This window comes from Danio rerio, chromosome 7, assembly GCF_052040795.2.
Source record: "Danio rerio strain M-AB ecotype USA chromosome 7, GRCz13ab, whole genome shotgun sequence".
Lineage (NCBI taxonomy): Eukaryota > Metazoa > Chordata > Actinopteri > Cypriniformes > Danionidae > Danio > Danio rerio.
In genome coordinates this window covers 15,860,316-15,882,741 of record NC_141027.1, presented here as the reverse complement: position 1 = coordinate 15,882,741, position 22,426 = coordinate 15,860,316, and the positions used below count along the sequence as shown (strand labels likewise).

The following is a 22,426-nucleotide window of genomic DNA, read 5'->3' as shown; positions in this document are numbered from 1 at the left end:
AAGAATAATATTAGTGCGAATGACTTGTATTCAGTCATGCATTTCTTTAACATTTTAATTATAGGCAGTACGCCGCCTTTTGCACCTGTCGCTATATATGAACATCTTCTACAATTTAAAAGTGTTCCAAATAAGCCTTAGTTGTATTGCTTTAAATTTCATCTAATTAATTTAAACGCAAAATAAAATAGAAAACATCTGCGTGGTGGTCTGTAAAAAATGTTCGACCTTCCTCTTTAGATCTTCCCGTCAAAAGTGTACAGTGACACACGCTGTCTACTTCGCATCAGTGCTCTGAAAAGTGAGAACTGGAGGGGGTGAGAGTATTCTAACAAAGCCTGCTGGAGCTCAACAATGCGCCTCTTTTACCTTCTATACCCAAACTCAGCCAGCAAAACTCGGCCTCTGCAACTAGCAACACAACCTCCCACCAAACCTACCAATACTTGCCCGAATACAAAGAGCCGAGGGCACCCTGCCCCCCAGACGACCATCCACACAAACCGCACACACATAACATCCACTGTCACTTTCCTGACGGCCATGACCCCAGTGCCCGAACCCCAATTCGTGTTTCTGTTTGCGCGCATTGGGGAAATAGAAAAGTAATTTCGCGTTATAAATATCGGGATGTGTTTGTGTAACGGGTGTGGGTTGTTAGGGGTTGTAAAAGGATGCAACAGCCCAGTAGGGTGCTCAATTGGAAAAAAACAATTGCAATAAAGGATCTATTCAGTGACATTGCTAAAAAGGGGCCCAGGGAAGGAAAGTCTTTCGTTTCATTTTCTCTCCCCGACGCTGAAATAACAAAACCGGTGTGTCCGTTTCCATCGCTCTCTTCCCAAGAAGAACTATACTGCTTGCTGAACGCGTTCATTTAATTCTAAATCTGTTAAACCAAACAGTACATTAGTAAATACTTTAAATTTTTCAATGTAAACGTGTTCGGACGTAATCTAAAATGCAATAGTTTCCACAGCTCTTTAGTTTTTAAATGTTGAAGTTCTAAAGTTTTTAATTTAAAAGTGTTCTAGAAACGTGTTGTGTTCTAAAATGAAGTATTCTAAAATGGAAGGAGTTCGTTTTGACAGTTTATTAGTTTTTAAATGTAGAAATTTTAGAGTTTTGAATTTAAAAGTGTTCTAAAAACGTGCTGTGTTCTAAAATGAAGTATTCTACAATGGATTTATAAGTTTTGACAGTTCGTTAGTTTTTAAATGTTCTAAAGTTTTGAATATCTAAAACGTGTTATGTTCTAAAATGAAGTATTCTAAAATGGAAGGAGTTTTGACAGTTCATTAGTTTTAAACGTTGAAGTTCTAGAGTTTTAAATTTAAGTGTTCTAAAAATGTGCTGTATTTAAATAATAATTAGTAACCTTTACCATTTAAATTTGGCATTGCGTCATAACTGAAAAAAAAATATTATTTATATAATGTTTTTAAAATGTTTTATTTAAATTTTAATTAGTTAGCTTTAAATTCATAATGGGTCAAGAGATTGCCAACTATTAAATAAACATACACTTTGCCCTCATAAATTTCATAAAACAAGAATTATAAAAAGTCACATCAAATAAAAACTACGATAAATTCATAAATCCCTTTTTAAACCATATAATCGCGGCTAATCACAGTAAAATGTTAATTGTTTTGTGCTCTTTTAATTTGCACTGGCTGTACATGCATTGAGTCTCTGCGTGTTCCCGTTAATGATTTATCTGACGCAGTATATGGCCTGTTGTTGTTGTTTATGAGGTTAACTAGGATCTCATCTGCATTTCTTTCGTTTGTGTAATCCCTAACTACAATTGCTTTAATTAAACATGCTTATTCAGGAAACAGTGTTCTCTATAAACATCATTCACATGCAGACATGCATCTGTATGTGTACAAAAGCGCAGTGGGAAGTTTTGAAGGATCTGACATTAACATGCCCTAATCATCTTATACTGCCATCGATGGGGAAATCTTTTGTGTTTTGGAGCTACATTTATTTAGTGAACGTTTGTGAGGACTTGAGCGTCCTAATGCCAAAGTAAAACGCGTACGTAGGCCTGGTGAACAAAAATAAATAAACGTGATCCCAAGGTTTTGCGTTAGGCTGTTATAACTATCGCTTAATTGAAATAGTTAAATATTATTACGGTGCAAAGAATAATTTACGCAATTTCATTTAAGTAACAGTACAATATTATTTAAGGCTATAGATAAAAATGACACGCTTTATAGTATACTGACAATGCGCTAATTAAAAAAAAAACACTGCACTGTTTTTATATTTTTTTATGCCGAAGTAAAATGCTTAAATATCAATATTCATATGCAAATAATAATAAAAGCATCTCCTCGTAAAATTCAAGCAAGACTTTAAGAAGGCACTCGGCTGATGAATCAAACTGACACCTTTCCTCAACGGGTCAGTGCATTCCCGTGCTCCAAAAAAACTGTTCAGGCCTAATGACTTCTAACTCTTTCCCATTAACAAATAAACATTTACTATCTACAAAAACAGTGATTTTTTAATTTATATAATTGGCAGGAAAAAAATAAAGTAAAGCACAATCTAACAGTCCATTTGGCTGCATAGTTTACTTGAGTTAGCCTACAAACTATTAACAATACGAGCACGTTTTTGTAGCTGTGACTAAAGCAACACCGCTTTTATAAATCTCAACGCCAATAATAAACAGCTAATAATGCATTGGCTGGCTCTAATAATATTCAGGATCCCACAATAAGAACAAAGTTTTAGTTTTAACATGCGGTACTCACCTTTTTGAGGCATTCTGCTCCACCGCCTGAGCCCTTCCGAGCAAAACAGTGAAACTTGGAAATAAACAATGACTGTCCAATGGTAGTTTCTTCGTCCAAAAAATATATACGTTTTCCCAGCGTCCCTCTTATCTGGAAGGAAATTCCCTGCGAAGGAGACACAGATTGACAGTGAGCGGAGATGTCAGGACTGCTCAGGGACTTGAGCGTGTGTGTGCTCGCATGTGAAGTGAGTGAGTGAGTGAGAGAGAGAGTGAGAAAGTGAAGGCGCATGCAGGGAGAGAGAGAGAAAGAGAGAGAGAGAGACACACACACACCTATGCTGATTGGTGATAGTACTGATGTATTTAGTCGGTCTGTTCCCGGTCGCAGCTCTTTACTGGCCCATTAGAGAAGCACTGACCCTCTGCCATCTCAGAAGAGAAAACAGGCCACTTTTGAACCAACTAATCGTTCCGCGCATGCAAATGCCGAGCGCCCCCTCTCAAACTTACTCAATATTGCTCAGTTTATGCAATGCTGGAGGATTGCTCCAGTCTGTTTCTGCTGGACGATGCACTGTTTATGTCTCACCACTGAAATTGAACTCAATCAGAAAATGCAGTTTATGGTGCGTTTTAGTGCACTTTAGTTGACCTGAAAATATATGTATAGGCCTAGTGCATGAGAAAAAAAAATTAACAAACCCACAAAATAAAAATATACACTGTAAAATATTTTTATGTAGCTTTAACTCATGTTAATAAGTTCAGATAATGAGATATTTACATAATATTTTAATCAGTTTGATTGATGTAAGTTGAATATAAGTTTCGAATGAACAAAACAAATAAGCCAACAATATTTTTACAGTGTTTTTTATCATATTATAGTAAAGTGTATTATACAGTCAATTTAGATTTTACAACACTTTATCAATGAATGCTTCAGTAAACTGTAGTAGATTAACTAAGCCGATAAGTTGTAATATAGTACTATATTAGTCTATACTCCGAAAAAAAATTATATGAACATTTAGTCATGACTGTGTATGTTCTTAGTTCATTGTAACTTATTCAACTTTGTTAATCATGCTCTAACTTAATTTTATAAGTCATGCAAGCAGTTTTAAGACAGTTAAACATAATATAAGTTCAATAGACTCATGAGGTTAATTTGATTCAGCTTAAACATTTAAGGCTATCAGGATTTTTTTACAGTGTAGAAAGCTGTGCTGTATTGTAGTATAATATACAGTTATTGTGTAAATAGTTTATATTACTAGAGTGATTGTATTACAATTGTAACTTTACTTACCACTGATTATTTAAGCGCTATATTTAAAAAAAAAAAAAAAGCTGTAAGTAATTGTAAGTTACTGTAGTAGTATTTTTTATGTGTAATTATGGTTACATTTTAATATAGTTTGTATTTGGATATTATTTTTATTAAGTAAATTGCTTTAGCAATTGTTATTTTTAATATAGCAGGTCTACTTAATTTGAGAGTAGTAGACACCATCGCAAAGTGTTGCAGCGCTTTTGAGAGAAAATGAGTTGAGTTAATATTCATTGTTTGCTGCGTGAGGCTTTTAGTGCTTAGAGATCTGACCCTCCATGACACTGATACAAGAAAGCAACCTGTTGACAGCTGCGAATTCAAAAGGAGAACCTGTTTGCTCTGTGCATTAAGTGCACTTACAAATGGTCCCTGGTGCAACTGGCTAAAACAAATGCAAACACTCTCCACGTGCTTTTGTTGACACTCACGCGCTTTTGCACCGCATCTGCGCGTGGAGAAGGTGACCTCCGTGTCCACGTGGCCGGATTTTTCCTCCCCCTAATTTCACTGTTCACTAATTTTACAGCTTGTTCCTTAGAGTCGCAAATATAGCGATGACATATGTTTACTATCTTCTGTTTGCAAGCCTAGCGAGGATAAGCTGTTTGGAGGATGAACGGTGTTTGATTTTGGAGTGCGAAAAAAAGTAATGTGGAACTTACAGGTCCCTTAGGTGAGTTTGTTGTTGTAGCTTAGGGTATAGTGGATAGTTTTTATTTATTTATTTATGTATTTATTTATTTATTTTTCTTATTTAATGGGAATCAAGTTCATCTTATAAGTTTTATACATTCTTACAAATAAATTGGGGATTCCAAAAGTACAATTTTTGGGCCTTCAAATAACCTTACAATTTTTTTCAAGATAATATATATAATTTATTATAATGTCACTTTTTACATTTTTGGGGGGTTGAAATGTAATGTTAAATGTTAAAAATGTTAAATTCTTCATGAAATAAATGTTAAACAAATGGTAAATATTCTTCATAAAATCATTGATGGCAAAAAGAAGCGTTATAGGGTTTTTATATATACTGTTATAGTGTTTCTAACTTTGTTTTATTACTCTATTTCTCTGCTACAAGTTTTTGACTGCTGGTTTATACAGTACATACGTAAATTATATTTTTATATGATTATGAAGGCCTAAGATATATAATTTTATCTGACAGAACTTTTTGTCTTTTTGTTTCTTAAATATTTTTTTAAAGACACTTAATAATTAATAAACTAAAATCTAGGCAATTAAAATTATAATGTAAATACCATACATACATGCATACATTATGTGCATCGAACTATAAACGCAATATGAATCCCATCAGCATTTGTTGCCCAGGCGTTTATGCACACATCGGTACACCCGAAAGCAGCCCCTCTGCGCCCGTGTTCGACTGTAGAATAAGTCGTAGCACGAGACTCTGCAGCAGCTGTTTGTGCGAGAGCTGTTCAAACTGAAGGGATACAAAAATCCGTCGTATGCAAATTTAGAATGTTGTAAATAAATGAATAAATAAATAAAAAGATTAATGAGTAGCTACATTTGAAAATCATTTCATCCAGGCTAACAAAAAGAGACAAAACTACTTCCTCAAATCCATCAGCAAATATCTCTCCTATCTATTTGAGTATTTGCATCTAATGATCCAGGAATGTACAATAAAATGAATCCATTTTTAAATGTACTCATGATTTTGAATTGTTAAAAGCCTGCAAATACACTGCATACTAACCCAGTTTTATTGTTCCACAAAGAATGCCCCGAGCTTTGTAATTCTGCCCATGCTGTTGATTTCTCCTTTAGATAACTTGTAAATCCTCTCCTTGTTAATGAGGTGTATTTAGGATGTGGTCTAATTCAGGGGGCATCATCGCCCTTCAGGCCATACAAACCCCTTCACATCACACAAACCCTGCAGACAGCAATTTTACACGCAAAGCAATTAGCCCAATTGGGATTAGTAACTGCTAATACGAAGTCGTGAAAAGTAATCCCTAATCTCGTAGCTGTTTCGCTCTCGGGCAAAGTAGCCACTGTGTCTTCCTGAAAACTTTTTTTTTTTTTTAGAAAAAGGAGAACGAGGGGAGGGAATGGGCCTGACGTCATATTAAGAATATGAACAAAAGAATGAATCGATAAATAAACCAATAACGCGCTAAAAGATTGCTTTATTGCTCGATATGGCCACAGTTTTGCCGACAGTTTACTAATAAAATCTTTTTATATATGTTATTTCATTCATTCATTCATTTTCCTTTGGCTTAGTCCCTTTATTAATCAGGGGTCGCCACAGTGGAATGAACCGCCAACTTATCCAGCAAATGTTTTACACACACACATATATATCTATCTATCTATCTATCTATCTATCTATCTATCTATCTATCTATCTATCTATCTATCTATCTATCTATCTATCTATCTATCTATATATATATATATATATATATATATATATATATATATATATATATATATATATATATATATATATATGCTATATCCTATATATTCTATGTTATTTATTTCTGTTTAATTTATACGTTTCGCAATGAGTACAAAAATTGTTTTAGCAGTTCAACATGCAATTATAACAGTAAAGCGCCTTCCATAACATGTTGTTGTTGTTGTTGTTATTGTTAAATATGTTTAGTAACTTAATTAGCTGCTGTATCACAATTGCTAAATAATTTTGGCATATCTGTTCTTTCACTTACGAAATTGTAATATAATTTGTTTTTAATTTATGAATTGCTACTAAATGCTTTTAAGGCTAAATGCATTTTAATCTGATCAAAATAATTCTGCGATGATGTTGGCTATATCTGCTGTAATGAAATTAAATAAATTATCTCATATTATGAAAATGTGCTCAAACAAATCCTTCCAAATTCACTTTGTCCAATTGTGTATAAATTGTCATACGAAAAACAAATAAATATATACTTTTTAAAGTTGTGGGTTACGTATAATACAAATATTACATTTGATTGATTGAATCAACATAAAAACATTGTCTTAATTAGAAATCAATGCTCTATCTAAATATTTTTAAAATATTTAGATAATGTACAGCACATAATTGGTTTGTGATGTAGGCTACAGTTCCAGTTTTGTGAAATCTTTCCCGATAAAACATGAATAAATATAAGAAGTAAATAGTCACGGCTGTTTGAAATGTGTAGTTATTTAAATACATTTTTCTATTGAATAAAAACCGAAAGGGGAAAAAATGCAGTAGCCTAAACTTGATATTAACTTACCGGAATATTTCCGACTTCTGATCAATATCCTGCTGTTTCAAGCCCTTGCGCTGGAATTAATTAAAACGATCTCATGAGTCCAGATTGTGTCACGTTTGAATCCCGTACGGTGTGGAAATGTCAGCGAGAATGAAAAAAAAAACGGTGTAACCCTCACTGACTGTAAACTTTCTCTTAATATCAGCCTCAGCCCTCCGCCGATTGGTCAAATGACGTGCCACGTCACGCTGGAAAATAGTTCTCATACAGCCAAGCATGCAACACATCAGGGGAACTCCGTGCGCTCACATTAACATTGATTTTCAAGACCTGTCAAGACTGTTGCCCTATATTTCTAAGACGAATTTGCAAGTGTTCTGCTTCTGTGTATTTTAAAGATTTTCTTTGATATCTAATGACAGAAATGTACTGCTGTGATAAAAAAAAGTAATAATGTAACAATATAATATTGTCATTAATAATTATAAAATAAGCCGGATTATTAAGTATTTCTAATGTATCTATTAAAAAACAAAGGCAAATCTGAATACATCCAATTAAAGAATAAGTTAATTAGACTTCTGTTTTTCCCATTTCATTGTGTGTGTTCACTTATGAGCACAAGGAAAATTGAAAATAGTTTTCTTTGCTAGGCTAGCTTATATATTTAAGGAATTTCAGGAATTTCCAACACCTTTCATGTTATTTTTATAATGCAATTTTCTTATTTGAAACGTCAAGATGTCAGATGCTATATTCTTTAGCCTATCTTTTTGATTCCAGGTTGCTAACCGTCTGTTAAGCAAATATTAGCCAAGGCGTCACGGAGATCTTATTTACCCTCCTCATTCAGGTGGAAAATCAAATGGTTAACCGGTACAAGAGCGCGTTTAGCGATACTGTTTGTTTCCACCATAGCTGACTGTGCGAGTTTTTAATGTGCTCTTTATAAATCTGATGCGCATTCATGTATATTTATGAAACCTAAACAAAAAAAGAGAAACTGGAGCTCACAGGATGTGGAGTAAAGGTGAAGCTACATAATTTTTACTTCAAATGACGTATCAGTGTCCACGGTGCGTAAATGCGCAACAGCTCTGCAGTGTGTCTCTCAGGAAATGAATGGGTTGTGTTGGTTCTTTAGGACATATAGAGCAGGTATGGGACGCACAAGCATCATTCAGCCCTTTGTTTGACGTAACCACAATTAAGAGCTACAGAAACCGTGCAACGCTGCAGGGTTCTCCAGGTGATCGCTGGAAACCGCACGGCTTATCATGCGGTCAATAAAAGAAGACGCTGCGCGGCGCTCGGACCAGGTGCCTCCATTCCCTGATCCACGACGCCCCGCTCTCAAGAACCCGACCAGGCGTGAAGGGAAATCTGTTCAGCCGGCCTCTCAGCATCCTCTCCCTCTCTCTCTCCCTCTCTCCCCCTCTCTTTCTGTCTCTCTCCCCCTCATATACACACATACTTATGTGTAACAATAAGTGCAGGTGGTGTTAAAAATTCGAGTTTATTGTGCAATGCTTGTGGTTATTATTTTTTAGCAGTAACTTTAGCGTTTGGATATTGACAAATATAGACAAACTCAGCCATTAGGTTAAAGCGTCATTTAAACTTAATTGAAAAAGCTAAATGATGTTTTGAACATCATGACTGAATCAGAAATGCTTTCCTAATGAAAGTAAATAGTTATAAATCTTGAGATCTGTCAAATTCCGAAATTTATGTAACTTGTTTTTCTTTCCATGTTGTTTATTAAGCCGTTTTTGTATTTTAATCACTCAAAATGATCATCACATGAAAAGGGTATTCCTTTTCCTTGCATGCAACGTAATTCAATTTTTGTTAGTTTATTTTTTAGTCATTGGTTCTACAGTTTTCCTGTTTTTATCATTTGAAAATGACTAGATTTTGTTTGGATTAATTATAACCTAAAACAGGGGCGAATTTAGCGATTTTTAGGCCCTAAACAACTCCAGCCATCGTGCCCCAAGTCCTGAAATGCACATTTTCTACTTTTAATTTTTATTTATTTATTTATATCACTCAATCTTTTACGATTTATCTTACTGTAGGCTTTATATTTTAAATAACTTGATGTCTTAAAATTAATTTACAAATAATGATGTATATATACTTTTTATAAATTTGACCTCTGGACTGCTCCATGATTGAGGGTGGTGGATTATTTATTTTCATAATTATTTTTACACAACATTACGTTTTTATAATTATCTTATATTTTGTTGTATATTAAATATTTAATTACGCAAAACATATTTCTTTGACTCTCACTATACATAATATGATAGAAATTATGTTATATATATATATATATATATATATATATATATATATATATATATATATATATATATATATATATATATATAGTTTATATGTATATTTTAAACTTTTAGATATTTATTGGGGGGCCCCAGATGTCCTGGGGCCCTAAGCGGCTGCTTACCTTGCTTATTGGTTAAATCCGCCCCTGCCTATAAAGTTTTTTCTGTCTTTTCAGGGTTCAAAAAATAACCAAAAAGATAATTAAAAGAGCAATGTGCATTTCTCTTGCTGTTCAAGGAACACGTTTTTTCTTTCTACTGGAATAACTTCTTTAATGATTGCCCTTTACTCTCAGCTATCCACGCAGAAAAATCACATGAGCATGTCGCAGATCTTTGTTTACTATTGCCTGCGCGGCTGCGCTGAACGTCCTGACCATGCAGGCTGACAGCTTATTTATACATTGCACTTTTCAGTTTATTTTCTCATTTCTTTTGGTATGCATACAATGCAGGAAGGATGGGAAAACTACGCTCTTTGTAGTTCCTTTCTTCTTGAAGCTGAATTTTTAATTGATTGATCTACTTAACTCTCTAGTCTTTGTCGTCACAGTTTTCTTTCAGATGCCGATGACTTTATAATGTGCATTATGTGTGTTTCTGTTTCTCCGCAATATGTGTGAATCTCATCTTTGATTTAAGCAGCCCATGCACCCCCGGCCCCGGAGAGAGACATTAGCAGAACTCCCTCGGGCTGATCGCAATCAATTTGTCCGGCGCAGACAGCAAAGCCCTGGATGTTAGAAACTCACTTTACCTCAATGTGACAAGCCTGAGTATCCGACCCACAATCTGAAAAGCACAGCTAGAATGAAGATTCAGCGGCGAGCTTCAATTATACAGTATACGCCCAAAGCTCATCTATATGTCATACAAACCCATGATGATAAACAGTTATTTTTATAGGCAAATTTGATGTATAATAGTATTTGGAATGTATATGAACTTGATTATATAAAGATTGCCAACCAATTGGCATTTGCAACAAATAAAGCAACAGTTATGGTTCAGAAGTTAATATTAATTCCCAAATTCGCACAGGTGTCCAAGCTGGTATTTTGGACATCTATCCGTTCTTTGTAAATGTAATTTGATGGAAAACTAACCCATCAATGCGTGATGAAATGATTGACAGCTGCCAGTGACGCAGCGACTGTGATTGATCGTAATGCGCCGTGCTGGCAGCGCTAACACGGTAAACGGAGAGAGGAGACTCAGTGTCTGTGGCAGACTGTGAGCCGACAGGGCGAAATGGGAGCTAACGAGGCTGTCAGATGCTCTGACAGCACAAATAAAAAGCTCGTCACTCCACGCGATTTAATAACGTTTAGTGGAAACGTATTGCTCTGTTCAAAATACACACCGGGTTAATTATGATGACTCAATTTCATTATTAATACCTGGAGTTAAATAATCAGCAAAATGCCATATCTGTCTGTTCATACCTATCTATCTATCTATCTATCTATCTATCTATCTATCTATCTATCTATCTATCTGTCTGTCTGTCTGTCTGTCTGTCTGTCTGTCTGTCTGTCTGTCTGTCTGTCTGTCTGTCTGTCTGTCTGTCCGTCCGTCCGTCCGTCCGTCCGTCCGTCCGTCCGTCCGTCCGTCCGCCTGCCTATCTATCCACCCATCCATCTGTCTGCCAATCTGCCCATATCTCTGTCTGTAATTTTGTCTACCCAAATTTCAGTCATTTTGTCACCTTGGAATTCAAAGGTTCTATCTGCGTTCTAAATGATTTTGAGATATTGAACTATAAAGTTTTTGCATTCCATATAGCAGACAATATGTGTGTAACAGTTCTCTTTCATACATTAACATGACAGAGACCCTAAATGTACTATAAATGTAAATTATCAAAGTTATCGTACATTTGCAAATTGGTTTTTTTTAAAAAAAACAGTAAATGCAGAGAGAACCTTCTAATTCTGAAAAGTCATTTTCCACTTGGAATTATAGGGTTCTATCTGGCAGATCATTCATTGAAGCATTACTTTGCAAGAAATACAATCAAAAAAATAATACATTGGTGTCGTTACAATATGTTGATGCTTGGGAAAGTGTTTTTTTTTTTTTTTTTTTTTTTGCTTTCTATAACATTTATTTCATGTTTTAGGATGAATCTTTTTTCTTGTTCAAATTAAACATACAAGGCTGTGCTAAATATTTTGTCCAGTGCAGATGTTAATTTTATCTAATTAATATGGTAATATTTATTACATTTTCTGCTTTGTATGAATTATTGAATTATATTTATTAGATTTATATGTCCCATTAATTAAATTAAGTATTAATATTAAATTTAAAGGCTTTTAAAGAATTTAAAATTTAAAGAAAACAAGCAATGAGCAAATGAGTTTATTACACACAAAAAAAATTTTTACTTACCATATATACAAAAATAAAAATATTTCACATTTACGTTTTTTCTCGGTGGCTTTGGTGCATTTCTCACAACACTATTTACATTTGCAGTTAATGCAACAGTTAATGTTCTCAAATCATTCATGTAATTGCTCTACCAAAAGGAAGTTTATGTTTGTTGTAAATAAGGGTGTATTTATTCTTTTGCACAATGGTGTGAATAAACTAGAATTGTAAAGAGCAAATGCAGTAAAAACGTGAAACATACACATTCAGTGTCTTGTACTCAGATACCTTACTAAATGCAGTGATGTCTAAATTTACTGTAGTTTTCAAATGTCTGTGCTAATAGTATCTAGTGCTGTCTAGTGCATTTTCAGGAAGTGTCACCAAAATCTGACTTTAATGCATTGGAAGAAATTCACAGAGTAAACTGTCATAATTAAAACATGACAAAGCCATTTAATTATCTTTTTCATAAACAATGGTGTCAGGACTTTTCATATTGATGACAGACATTTTCATTGACATCAATACTTGCTTTAATGAGCTCTCCATTTTGAGCTAGTGACACGCTTTTGCAGGTTATCATCTAGGTTTTGCAGTTTGCACTAATTGTTTTGAGAAATGCATTAACTGTTGTGCAAAGTGTTGTGAGAAATGCACCAAAGCCACAGAGAAAAACTGTAATAAGAATATATGAAATACTCAATTTTGACAAAAATCTCAGATATAACTTTCTTATTCTAAGGTAAAGATGTGTTTATTTGACTGAAAACCAGGATTAATCCACCAAATATTGCTTTCTTAACACACCTGACGTCAAAATGATAAACATAAACGTCTGAAAACATGGCACTCTATATATGGAAAAAAGAAAGGCTCTTCATGACAATTTTTCTTAACATTTAAAAAAGGAGTCATCACCAGTATAGTTTACAGAATAAAGCAAAAATAAATTCTACTCAACTTGAAACTGTAAATCATAAATAGAGAAAATAATAATTTCCTAATTTTTAAAAATATCTGTGTATGGGCGATGCAGTGGCGCAGTAGGTAGTGCTGTCGCCTAAAGTCCAAAGACATGTGGTACAAGTGAATTGGGTAAGCTAAATTGTCCGTAGTGTATGTGTGTAAATAAGTGTGAACGGATGTTTCCCAGTGTTAGGTTGCGGCTGGAAGGGCATCCACTTCGTAAAAAACATGCTGGATAAGTTGGCCGTTCATTCTGCTGTGGCAACCCCAGATTAATAATAGGACTAATCCGAAAAGAATATGAATGATTGAATATCTGTGTATGTATAAAATCAATAGACTGATATATATATATACTGTAGATAAAGCCATTAAAAAGAACACTGTAATTATTTTGCATAATTTTGGGTCATTTAAGATGAAATCAAGTTCATTACTGTTCTTATATAATTTCTGTGGTCCTGCTTGTCCAGATGTGACTTCCCTCTTCACATCCTGCTATAGGAACAGGAAATTTTGTTGCTGCGAAAAAGAGCTGGTCAAAGTCATTCATAAATGATATCTATTTTTAACCCCCCAGCCCACATTTAGAGCTGATATCGCTTTAACACTGAGTGGTGCTTAACAAATGATGTTACCATGCCAGATTAGAGTTAAACAAAAGAACACTTAACTGTGCAGTGTTGACCTAAAGGACAGATGGAAATATGTTTGTGGTTAATCAAGTGCTTGCAAATGTACAAGAAAACAATAAGGCAAGACTTGTATAGGAGGGAATGTGACAAGTGAGAGCACAGCTTTGGATTTACTTAAAAATATATATGCAAATGTCAGAAACTTAAAGAAGGAAGACATACAATGAGAAGGATTTCTAAATATGGTGTAGTATATACCATGACCCAGGACCACAATATCAAAATTGAGTTGCACAGGCAATAGCCAAAAATACAATGTATGAGTCAAAATAATATCATCTTTAATAATCATCTTTAATGCTAAAAATCTTTAGAATATTAAGCAAAGATCATGTTACATTTTGTAAATTTACTTCTGTAAATAAATAAAAACTTGATCTTTGATTAGTGTCTTCAGGGTGTCAGGCCTAAAATTTTAGGCCTTAAAAAGTCCTAAATTCACTGAAATATTGTCTTAAAGGTCTTAAATCATTTTCAACGGTTCTTAATTTTGCTTTTTGTAAAGCTACCCAGGGCGATGCAGTGGCACAGTAGGTAGTGCTGTCGCCTCACAGTAAGAATTTTGCTGGTTTGATCCTAGGCTCAGTTGGCGTTTTTGTATGGAGTTAGCATGTTCATGTTTCCCCCACAGTCAAAAGACATGCGGTACAGGTGAATTGGGTAAGCTAAATTGTCTGTATTGTGTGAATGTGTGTGTGGATGTTTCCCAGAGATGGGTTGCGGCTGGAAGGGCATCCACTGCGTAAAAATGTGCTGGATAGGTTGGAGGTTCATTCCGCCATGGCGACCCCAGATTAATAAAGGGACTAAGCCGACAAGAAAATGAATGAATAAAGCTACCCATTCGATCCAACAAACATCCAATCACCAACAATACATCTCAATAAATCTTTTAGCAAAACTCTTAGTAATAAATAATATTATAACAGTCTGTTGTGACTACATTCAGTTCATTAAAGTTTTTTATTTTTTTATGTTGTGTTTGTAAAAGTATGTATACAACTAGGGTTTGCTTTTGACACATTATTTGATATATGTGACTAAGAAATAACTAAATCCCTAGCGTTTAACTCTATATAAATCTGAAATTTAATCTTGATGGTCCTAAAAAGGACTTTTAAAGTCTTAAATATGACGGTAAAACCTGCAGAAACCCTGTGTGTTGCTAAGCTCTTCATTTAGACAACTTTAAAGGTGATTTTCTCATCAGTATTTTTCGCAGTATTACATATTACCCTCAGAGCCCTCTAGATTTTCAAATAGTTTTATCTCTCCCAAAATAGTGTCCTATTTTAACAAAATATTCATCAATGGAAATGTATTTCAAAACAATTATGGATATTTTTGTTGTTATATATTTTGTATATTATATTATATTATATTATATTATATTATATTATATTATATTATATTATATTATATTATATTATATTATATTAATTATATTATCAAATTATCAAAGGTCAAAATTGATACAAAATGTCATCAATCATTCTGAAAAAAAATCTTTGAATCAATCCCACTGATTCATAAAGACAATACAGTGGTCTCTCGTTTTTTACAATTATTATAGATGTCTTAAGGCTGTAGAACCCTCACTACACACTTTGTACACCTTTCTCAGACAGACTAACATTTTCACTCTTTTCTCTTTTGTTTACACACTCTCAAAGTTCAAACTTTCAAAGAACAATGAGTCCAGTATTATAGAATGAAACCAAAGATCAAAACCTGTTCTCAGGCGCAAACATTCATCTCAGTCAGCAAAAAGTTCAGCGTTTTAGCTTTTGTGTGGATAATGTTGGTATCCAGCGTGATGTTCTTTTTCCTGCAGTCACTGATTCACAAAGCGAAAGCAGACTCCATTCTTAAGGGAGTCGCACACCAGATGCGCCGCACACATGACAAAACACACCGGATGCACACATTTGCATGTTATGTAAGGGAAGTTTACTTATAAACTAATTTCAAGAGGATCACATGCTTATGATTGCTTGCGGCTGGTTCCACATGATCCAATTTATGATTCACAATCAGGCGATTCCTAAGCAACTATAAATACCCTAAGTTTCATATAACAGCAATCCTCGTTTTGAAGAATCCCCCCTTCCACCCCTACTCCTCCTCCTTTCCTATGGGTGGCATGGTGGCCCATGGTTAGCACTGTAGCGTCACAGCAAGAACATCACTGGTTCTAGTCCTAACCAAGCCAATCAACGTTCTCCCCGTGCTCATGTAGGTTTCCCCTTGGTTCCCCGGTTTTCTCCCACCATCCAAAAACATGCAACTGAAGTTGATTGACTAATCCAAATCGGCACCATAGACATGCTTCCAGTAAGTACTTATCTCTTAAGAGCAATCACTATCTGTTCATTATCTACTACAGTAGGGGAGTTCTCGAGATCTACCTGAGCTCAAACTCAAACCTTTCGCCTTGCAAACAGGAGGGAGCCCTAGGCTTGAGGATCTTATGAGCTCAGGGCTCTCTCCCAGGACAGCATGCAAAACAAGCTTTATAATCAATATTCAGCTAAGTGTGAACTCTTGAAAATGAAATTGTTCACAAGACACTCTTTGGCGAGGCAAAAATATGAACAGTGTCCAGAGTTGTAGCTGGGCACCACAGACGACTTGCGTCACCGGTGTGCGCACCCTGAGAGAAACCTATGTATGCATGGCACGTCGCATACAGTGTGCGACCCTTTATAATTATCTGGCTGAGGACAGTTAAACCTCCTTGTTAAAGCTCACACTACTAGCGAAGATTTATGTTAATTTGGCAAGTTGAACGCATTCTGTACTGTACAGGAGACATGGAAGAGATTGATTGACAATGGTTTACAGCCAATCAGGATGCAAAACACAAAAAAGCATGTCAAATTGCACAAAAAAACCTCTGTGAAACTGCGAGACCCCTGAAGGTGAATCATGTTATAGCGAGGGACCACTGTAAACTGATTCATAAAGACAATAAACATTTTTTTACCATCAAAGACTGTACTTTAGGCCTACTGTGTTTTAACAGTAGCTCTAAAACAAGTTTGCCCAACGCAATCTCATGGCAATTCATAACTTTTTGATTTAGTGGCTATTTCGTATTAATAATGCTCATCACCCAATGACGGTTGGGGTTAGGAGTGGGGTTGAGTGCCACACCTATTTTTTAAAATCGTACATTTTTGTATGACTGAACTCTACGAATTTGTACAAATTAGCCACTAAACTGTCAAAATGTAAAATACTTACGTTTCCTTGTGAGATCAAGCTGGTTTGCCATGAGATGGCTAGCTAGAGCGAATGATGTGTGCTTGTTTTATTAAAAAGATTCTTGCAAATTTAGAGAAATTTGAAGCAGTTCTTGGAATCAGAATGATTCAGAAATGTCAGTATCTGAAGACTTCATTGTCTGCGAAGGTGGCACGGTGGCTCAGTGGTTAGCACTGTCGCCTCACAGCAAAAAGTCTTTCGGATGAGACGTTAAACCAAGGTCCTGACATTCTGTGGTCATTAAAAATCCCATGGCACTTCTCGTAAAGAGTTGGGGTGTAACCCCGGTGTCCCTCAATCGGCCCTTACAACCATGGCCTCCCAATAATCCCCATCCACTGAAATGGCTGTATCACTGTCTCTCCACTCCTCCAATAACTGGTGTGTGGTGAGCGCACTGACGTCATTGTCCTGTGGCTGCCGTCGCATCATCCAAGTGGATGCTGCACACTGGTGGTGGTGTGGAGAGACCCCTGCTCATTATTGTAAAGTGCTTTGGGTGTAAGGCCATACACAATAAATGCCCTATATAAAATACACATTACATTACATTACAAATACACATTACAAAAGGTCACTGGATTGAGTCCCGGCTGGGCCAGTTGGCATTTCTGTGTGGAGTTTGTTTGTTCTCCCCGAGTTTGCGTGAGTTTACTCCGAGTGCTGTAGTTTGCCCCACGTCAAAAGACATGTGCTAAGTGAATTGAGTAAGCTAAATTGTCCTTAGTGTATGTGTGTGAATGAAAGTATATGGGTGTTTCCCAGTGATGGGTTGCAGCTGGAAGGGCATACCCTGCGTAAAACATATGCTGGAATAGTTGTCGATTTATTCCGCTGTAGCAACCCCTGATTAATAAAGGGTCTAAGCTGAAAAGAAAAGTAATGAACGTAATTGTCTGTAGTGTATATGTGTGTGTGTGTGAATGCAAGTGTATGGGTGTTTCCCAGTACTGGGTTGCGGCTGGAAGGACATCCGCTGTGTAAAACATATGCTGGAATAGTTGGCGATTCAATCCGTGGTGGCAACCTCTGCAATAGAAACTTGCCAAAGGAAAATTAATGAATTGTCTGTGAAAAAAATCTGTCCTATCCTTATTGGTTAAACGTTTAGAATCAACATAACTGTCTGTCTATCTTTCTGTCCATATCTGTCTGTCTGTCTGTTGGTCGGTCAAAAGTTAAAGGAAAAAACTTTGAATCAATTCTAATGGGAAAATGATTCATAAAGACAATAAAAGATTCATTTACTTCTGTAAAAGCTGTATTTTAAGCTTAATGTATTGCATGAGTAGATTTCTTGTAAAACCAATTATCCATGAGATGTGTGTGCCACGTCTGTGTTTGTTTGTTTACTGTTCGTTCATATGTTCTTAGCCCACAAATCACTCCCAGCTGCATTTATGTTTGTGGCCTAATGCTCTTCAGTGACATAAAACTGAGATGTGCATGCTGAAGATGAGTTCTTCACAAGAGACCTTCAGTAATAAACTATTAATGAAACGTGGCAGAGTAAAGAGCGCGCGCATTTATAATGTACCACGTGCCCAAACGGGGTCATTAAGGCGTGCAACGTGGCATACTCTCGCTCGGGGCGAAAGCATGGGCTGAACTAAGGAGCACCTAGCGTGAGGAACTCGACGCAAATCCAAGTGATAGGATTAAATGGATCCTGTGTTGCCAACCCTTTCCGTGTTCGACAACTCACACTAAATCAGGCAATAACAACAGCAAACCATCTGGAAAATAGACTCGGGAGAGACCCCACTCATCCCGTCCTACATCTGCCTGACGCTTTCTATCATGCGCTGGGTGTGTATTAGATAATCAAACTGATTGCTGGATGCAAATTCCATCCTTGAATAGGCATACGAGTGATGCATGAGCGAGAAATAGGCCTTTTGTGCTTGTGTTTCTTGTTGTAATGGGAATGCCAAGCCTTGCTGATGCGAAATATGTAGATGCCGAGATGCTTTTTTCTGCTGTCTTAAATGTGATGTGGCCTCAATTTGCAGAGCAGATTCAGACCCGCCACATCTGTTCTGTAAACCTTCTCAGAATCTCATTTTAGCATGTGTAAATTGGTTCTATTGTAGCACATGCAGCTGAATACCAAAGGAAATAATGTGTGCATTTTCTACACTTTGTAGTATAGCTTGCAGATTTGACACTAAATTGAGAAATTTTCAATTAGCTTTAATGAAAATCACATGATAGAAAGCATCAGGCAGATGATATACATATATATATATAATAGATGATATTCCACTATATATAGCTCATTATCTATCTATCTATCTATCTATCGATCGATCGATCGATCGATCGATCGGTCCGTCCGTCCGTTCGTCCGTCCGTCCGTCCGTCCGTCCGTCCGTCCATCCATCCATCCATCCATCTATCTATTTCAGGGGTTCTCAACTGGTTTGGCCATGGGACCCACATTTTAACATGGTCATCAAGCCGCGACCCAGATTTTTAGGAACTATAATAAAATTTTAGGAATTATATTTTTTAATTTCTATTTATTTGTTAACGTAAACAAGTGGCATCTGTCAAGTAGTGACAGATACATCATAAGAAATTCACCAAGACTTACAAATACACTATTTTATTGCTGTCATTTAACAAAATGGATCAAATTATCGAAATATTACAAATTAGAAATGACAAACACTGTTAATAATAAACTGTTAATAAAACATGTTTTTTTGGTTTCTAAATGTTGTTTTAATTTAAGATTCATGCTCTCTTATGAGAGCATCTCACTACATATGACACTATATATATATATATATATATATATATATATATATATATATATATATATATATATATATGAAAAGCATATACACACGACATGTCATGTACAGTTTAAGTCAGAATTGTTAGCCCTTCTAAATTATTAGTCCCCCTGTATATTTTTTCCCCAATTTCTGTTTAACAAAAAGATTTTTTTCAGCATATTTCTGAACAAGATGGGTTGTTCTGTAGACAATCGGTAAAAATATTGCTTTAAGGGGGCTAATAATACTGCACTCATAGTGTTTTTTAAAAATGTAAAACTTGTATGTAAAAACTTTTATTCTAGCCGAAAAGAAATAAATAAGACTTTCTCCAGAAGAAAAAATGTTGCAGGAAATACTGTTAAAAATCCCTTGCTCTGTTAAACATCATTTGAGATTCTCTGAAAAACAAATTGACAGGAGGGCTAATAATTTTTACTTCAACTGTATATATACATTTATTTATTTTTTGATTCAACAGTTTTATATCAAATTTAGAAGAAAATTAGTTTTAGTTTTTTTTAATTTAACAGTAAATAATGTTAGACTAGATATTTTTTAAGACTATACAGACTTCTATACAGCTTAAATTGACATTTAAAGGCTTAACTTAGTTAATTGGTTAACAAGGCAGGTTAGCTTAAAGGGGCTAATACATTTGACCTTAAAATGGTGTTTAAAAAAAATAAAAACTGCTTTTATTCTAGCCAAAATAAAACAAATAAGACTTTCTCCAGAAGAAAAAATATTATCAGACATACTGTGAAAATTTCCTTGCCCAGTTAAACATAATTTGGGAAATATTTAAAAAAGAAAAAGAAATTCAAAGGGGGCCTAATAATTCTGACTTCAACTGTATATAATGTAAAAGGCAAAATGACTAGCTGTTCTATGAAATTATTTTTCAAATATTTGTGATTTCCTTGAGTATTTTACTTCACAGAAAAAGTCTTATTTCGTTTAGTCTGTCTAGAATAAAAGCATTTTAAACTTTTTAAAAACAATTTTAAGATCAATATTATTGTTGTTTAAAACAATGTTGTTCAATGACTCGCCTAACCTACAGTGCTCAGCATAACTGAGTACACCCCATTTGGAAAATGAATATTTGTATCCATTTCTCAGTGAATATAGGCAGTGTATTTAAACAAAACAGATTTATTAGGCAGATATATTTTTTAAGATAATGTTTTATTCACCAAACATATTTAGAAATAGAAAGATAATACAATTAAATTCAAGAAAAAAAAAAAAAACATAAACATTTTGTATTTAATAATTTTCTATAACATATAAATTTGGCTGTACTAGTTTTTGGACCGTTATCATAAGTTATTTTGTTAGATAAGCACCAGATTTGGCTTTAGTACTGACTAATCTAATGTATATGCACAGATATAATATTGGACAAAATTAGAATTAAAAATAAGAATATAAACGATAGATTTGTGAAGGGTGTACTTATATATGCTTAGCACTGTATCTTGCCTATAACCAAAATATGTAGTAGTTAAAATATCAAAATGTGTACCCAGTTAAGCCTTTAAATAGCACTTAAAGCTATAGAATAACCACAAAAATATTATGTACTGTCTTCATGGTAAAGACAAAATCAATTAGTAATTGCAACTATTATGTTTAAAATGTGTCTTGAAAAATCTCTCTCTTAAATAGCAAAAAAAAAAAAAAAACATTAAATGGCAGAGACTAAATGTATTTAAAAAAAATTAAAGTATAAGAATTATTTGATTATTAATTTTGACTACAACTGTAAGTACAACACGGGTGATGAAGTCTTCCTTGACCTGTCAGTGGACCATCTGGTCTTTTCATGAATCACAGTTGTAATTAAAGGCCTCAGAGCATAAAGGCCAATAATGGAGAACTGCTCTCCCTGAACCCCACGCAGATGCACCGGCCTCCATCCACCACACATACATACATAAAAAGGAGGGGTTTAGTGGGGTATAACCAAAGTTTGTCATGGACTAATCCCCGCAGTCTTGAGAAACTGAGCACATTTACGGTTATCAGGAGGGAGGTTGGGGTCTACTGTGTCTGTCCTAACTGCCCTAATAGTTCTCTGACATCTATTGATTCGGGGACAGCTGTAAGGCTCAGTCGCAGAAGCCAGCGGCAGTCACAATACATTAGTCTGATGCTATAACTCGGCCTCCAACAGGTCCAAATACTGACCCAAATAATCGCAAGTGGGCTTCATGATGTCTTCACTACACAGAAAGGTGAACTCTCAAATGCACTTTGTGATTTCTACTGTATAACCATGAGAGAATAACTCTTAAACTTCAACAAAATGTTACAGCAGCTTCTTATAAATCATGTCAGAATGAGAGAATAAATAATCTTAGAATTGATGACTACAGTTATATGTTATTTTAAAATACTGTAAGATAGTTCAACTTTCATCAAGCATTGCTTTTAAACAGCAAGACAGAATATGCAATACAGCCAAGAACATCATTACAAGCAATGACATTCAATGAATCAAAGAATGGATGTGACTTTAAAAATGCAGGTGGTATGTGGAGTTCAGATGCAAAAGCTTCTAAATGCCATCAGAAATCTTCTTAAAATGAACTTTTATCTGTTTTTTCCTTGTGTAGTTTCAGATATTTCATTGTT

General features: G+C 35.0%; 1 protein-coding gene and 2 long non-coding RNA genes across 25 annotated transcripts in view; 2 read left to right on the top strand and 1 right to left on the bottom strand.

Moving 5' to 3' along the window:
- Positions 1–7,501, bottom strand: part of pax6b (paired box 6b) — a 28,966-nt gene extending 21,465 nt beyond the window's left edge. For 7 of the 23 annotated variants that reach the window (XM_087259938.1, XM_087259951.1, XM_087259942.1 and 4 more), the window contains exons 1-2: positions 7,361–7,501; positions 2,775–2,921 (exon numbers count right to left, since the gene is read on the bottom strand). Coding sequence is in view for 9 of the 23 variants with exons in the window: in XM_087259934.1 (XP_087116060.1) it covers positions 2,775–2,787 (13 nt within the window). In the remaining 14 variants the exon portion in view is untranslated. 23 annotated transcript variants of the gene reach the window in all.
- LOC147843062 (uncharacterized) overlaps positions 1–22,426 on the top strand; it is an 812,539-nt gene that overhangs the window by 573,691 nt on the left and 216,422 nt on the right. The window lies entirely within an intron of this gene.
- The window catches only part of LOC147843063 (uncharacterized), a 35,123-nt gene continuing 17,320 nt past the window's right edge, over positions 4,624–22,426 (top strand). The window contains exon 1 of the long non-coding RNA XR_015495497.1: positions 4,624–4,767. This is a non-coding gene — a long non-coding RNA (uncharacterized LOC147843063). The remainder of the gene's footprint in view (positions 4,768–22,426) is intronic.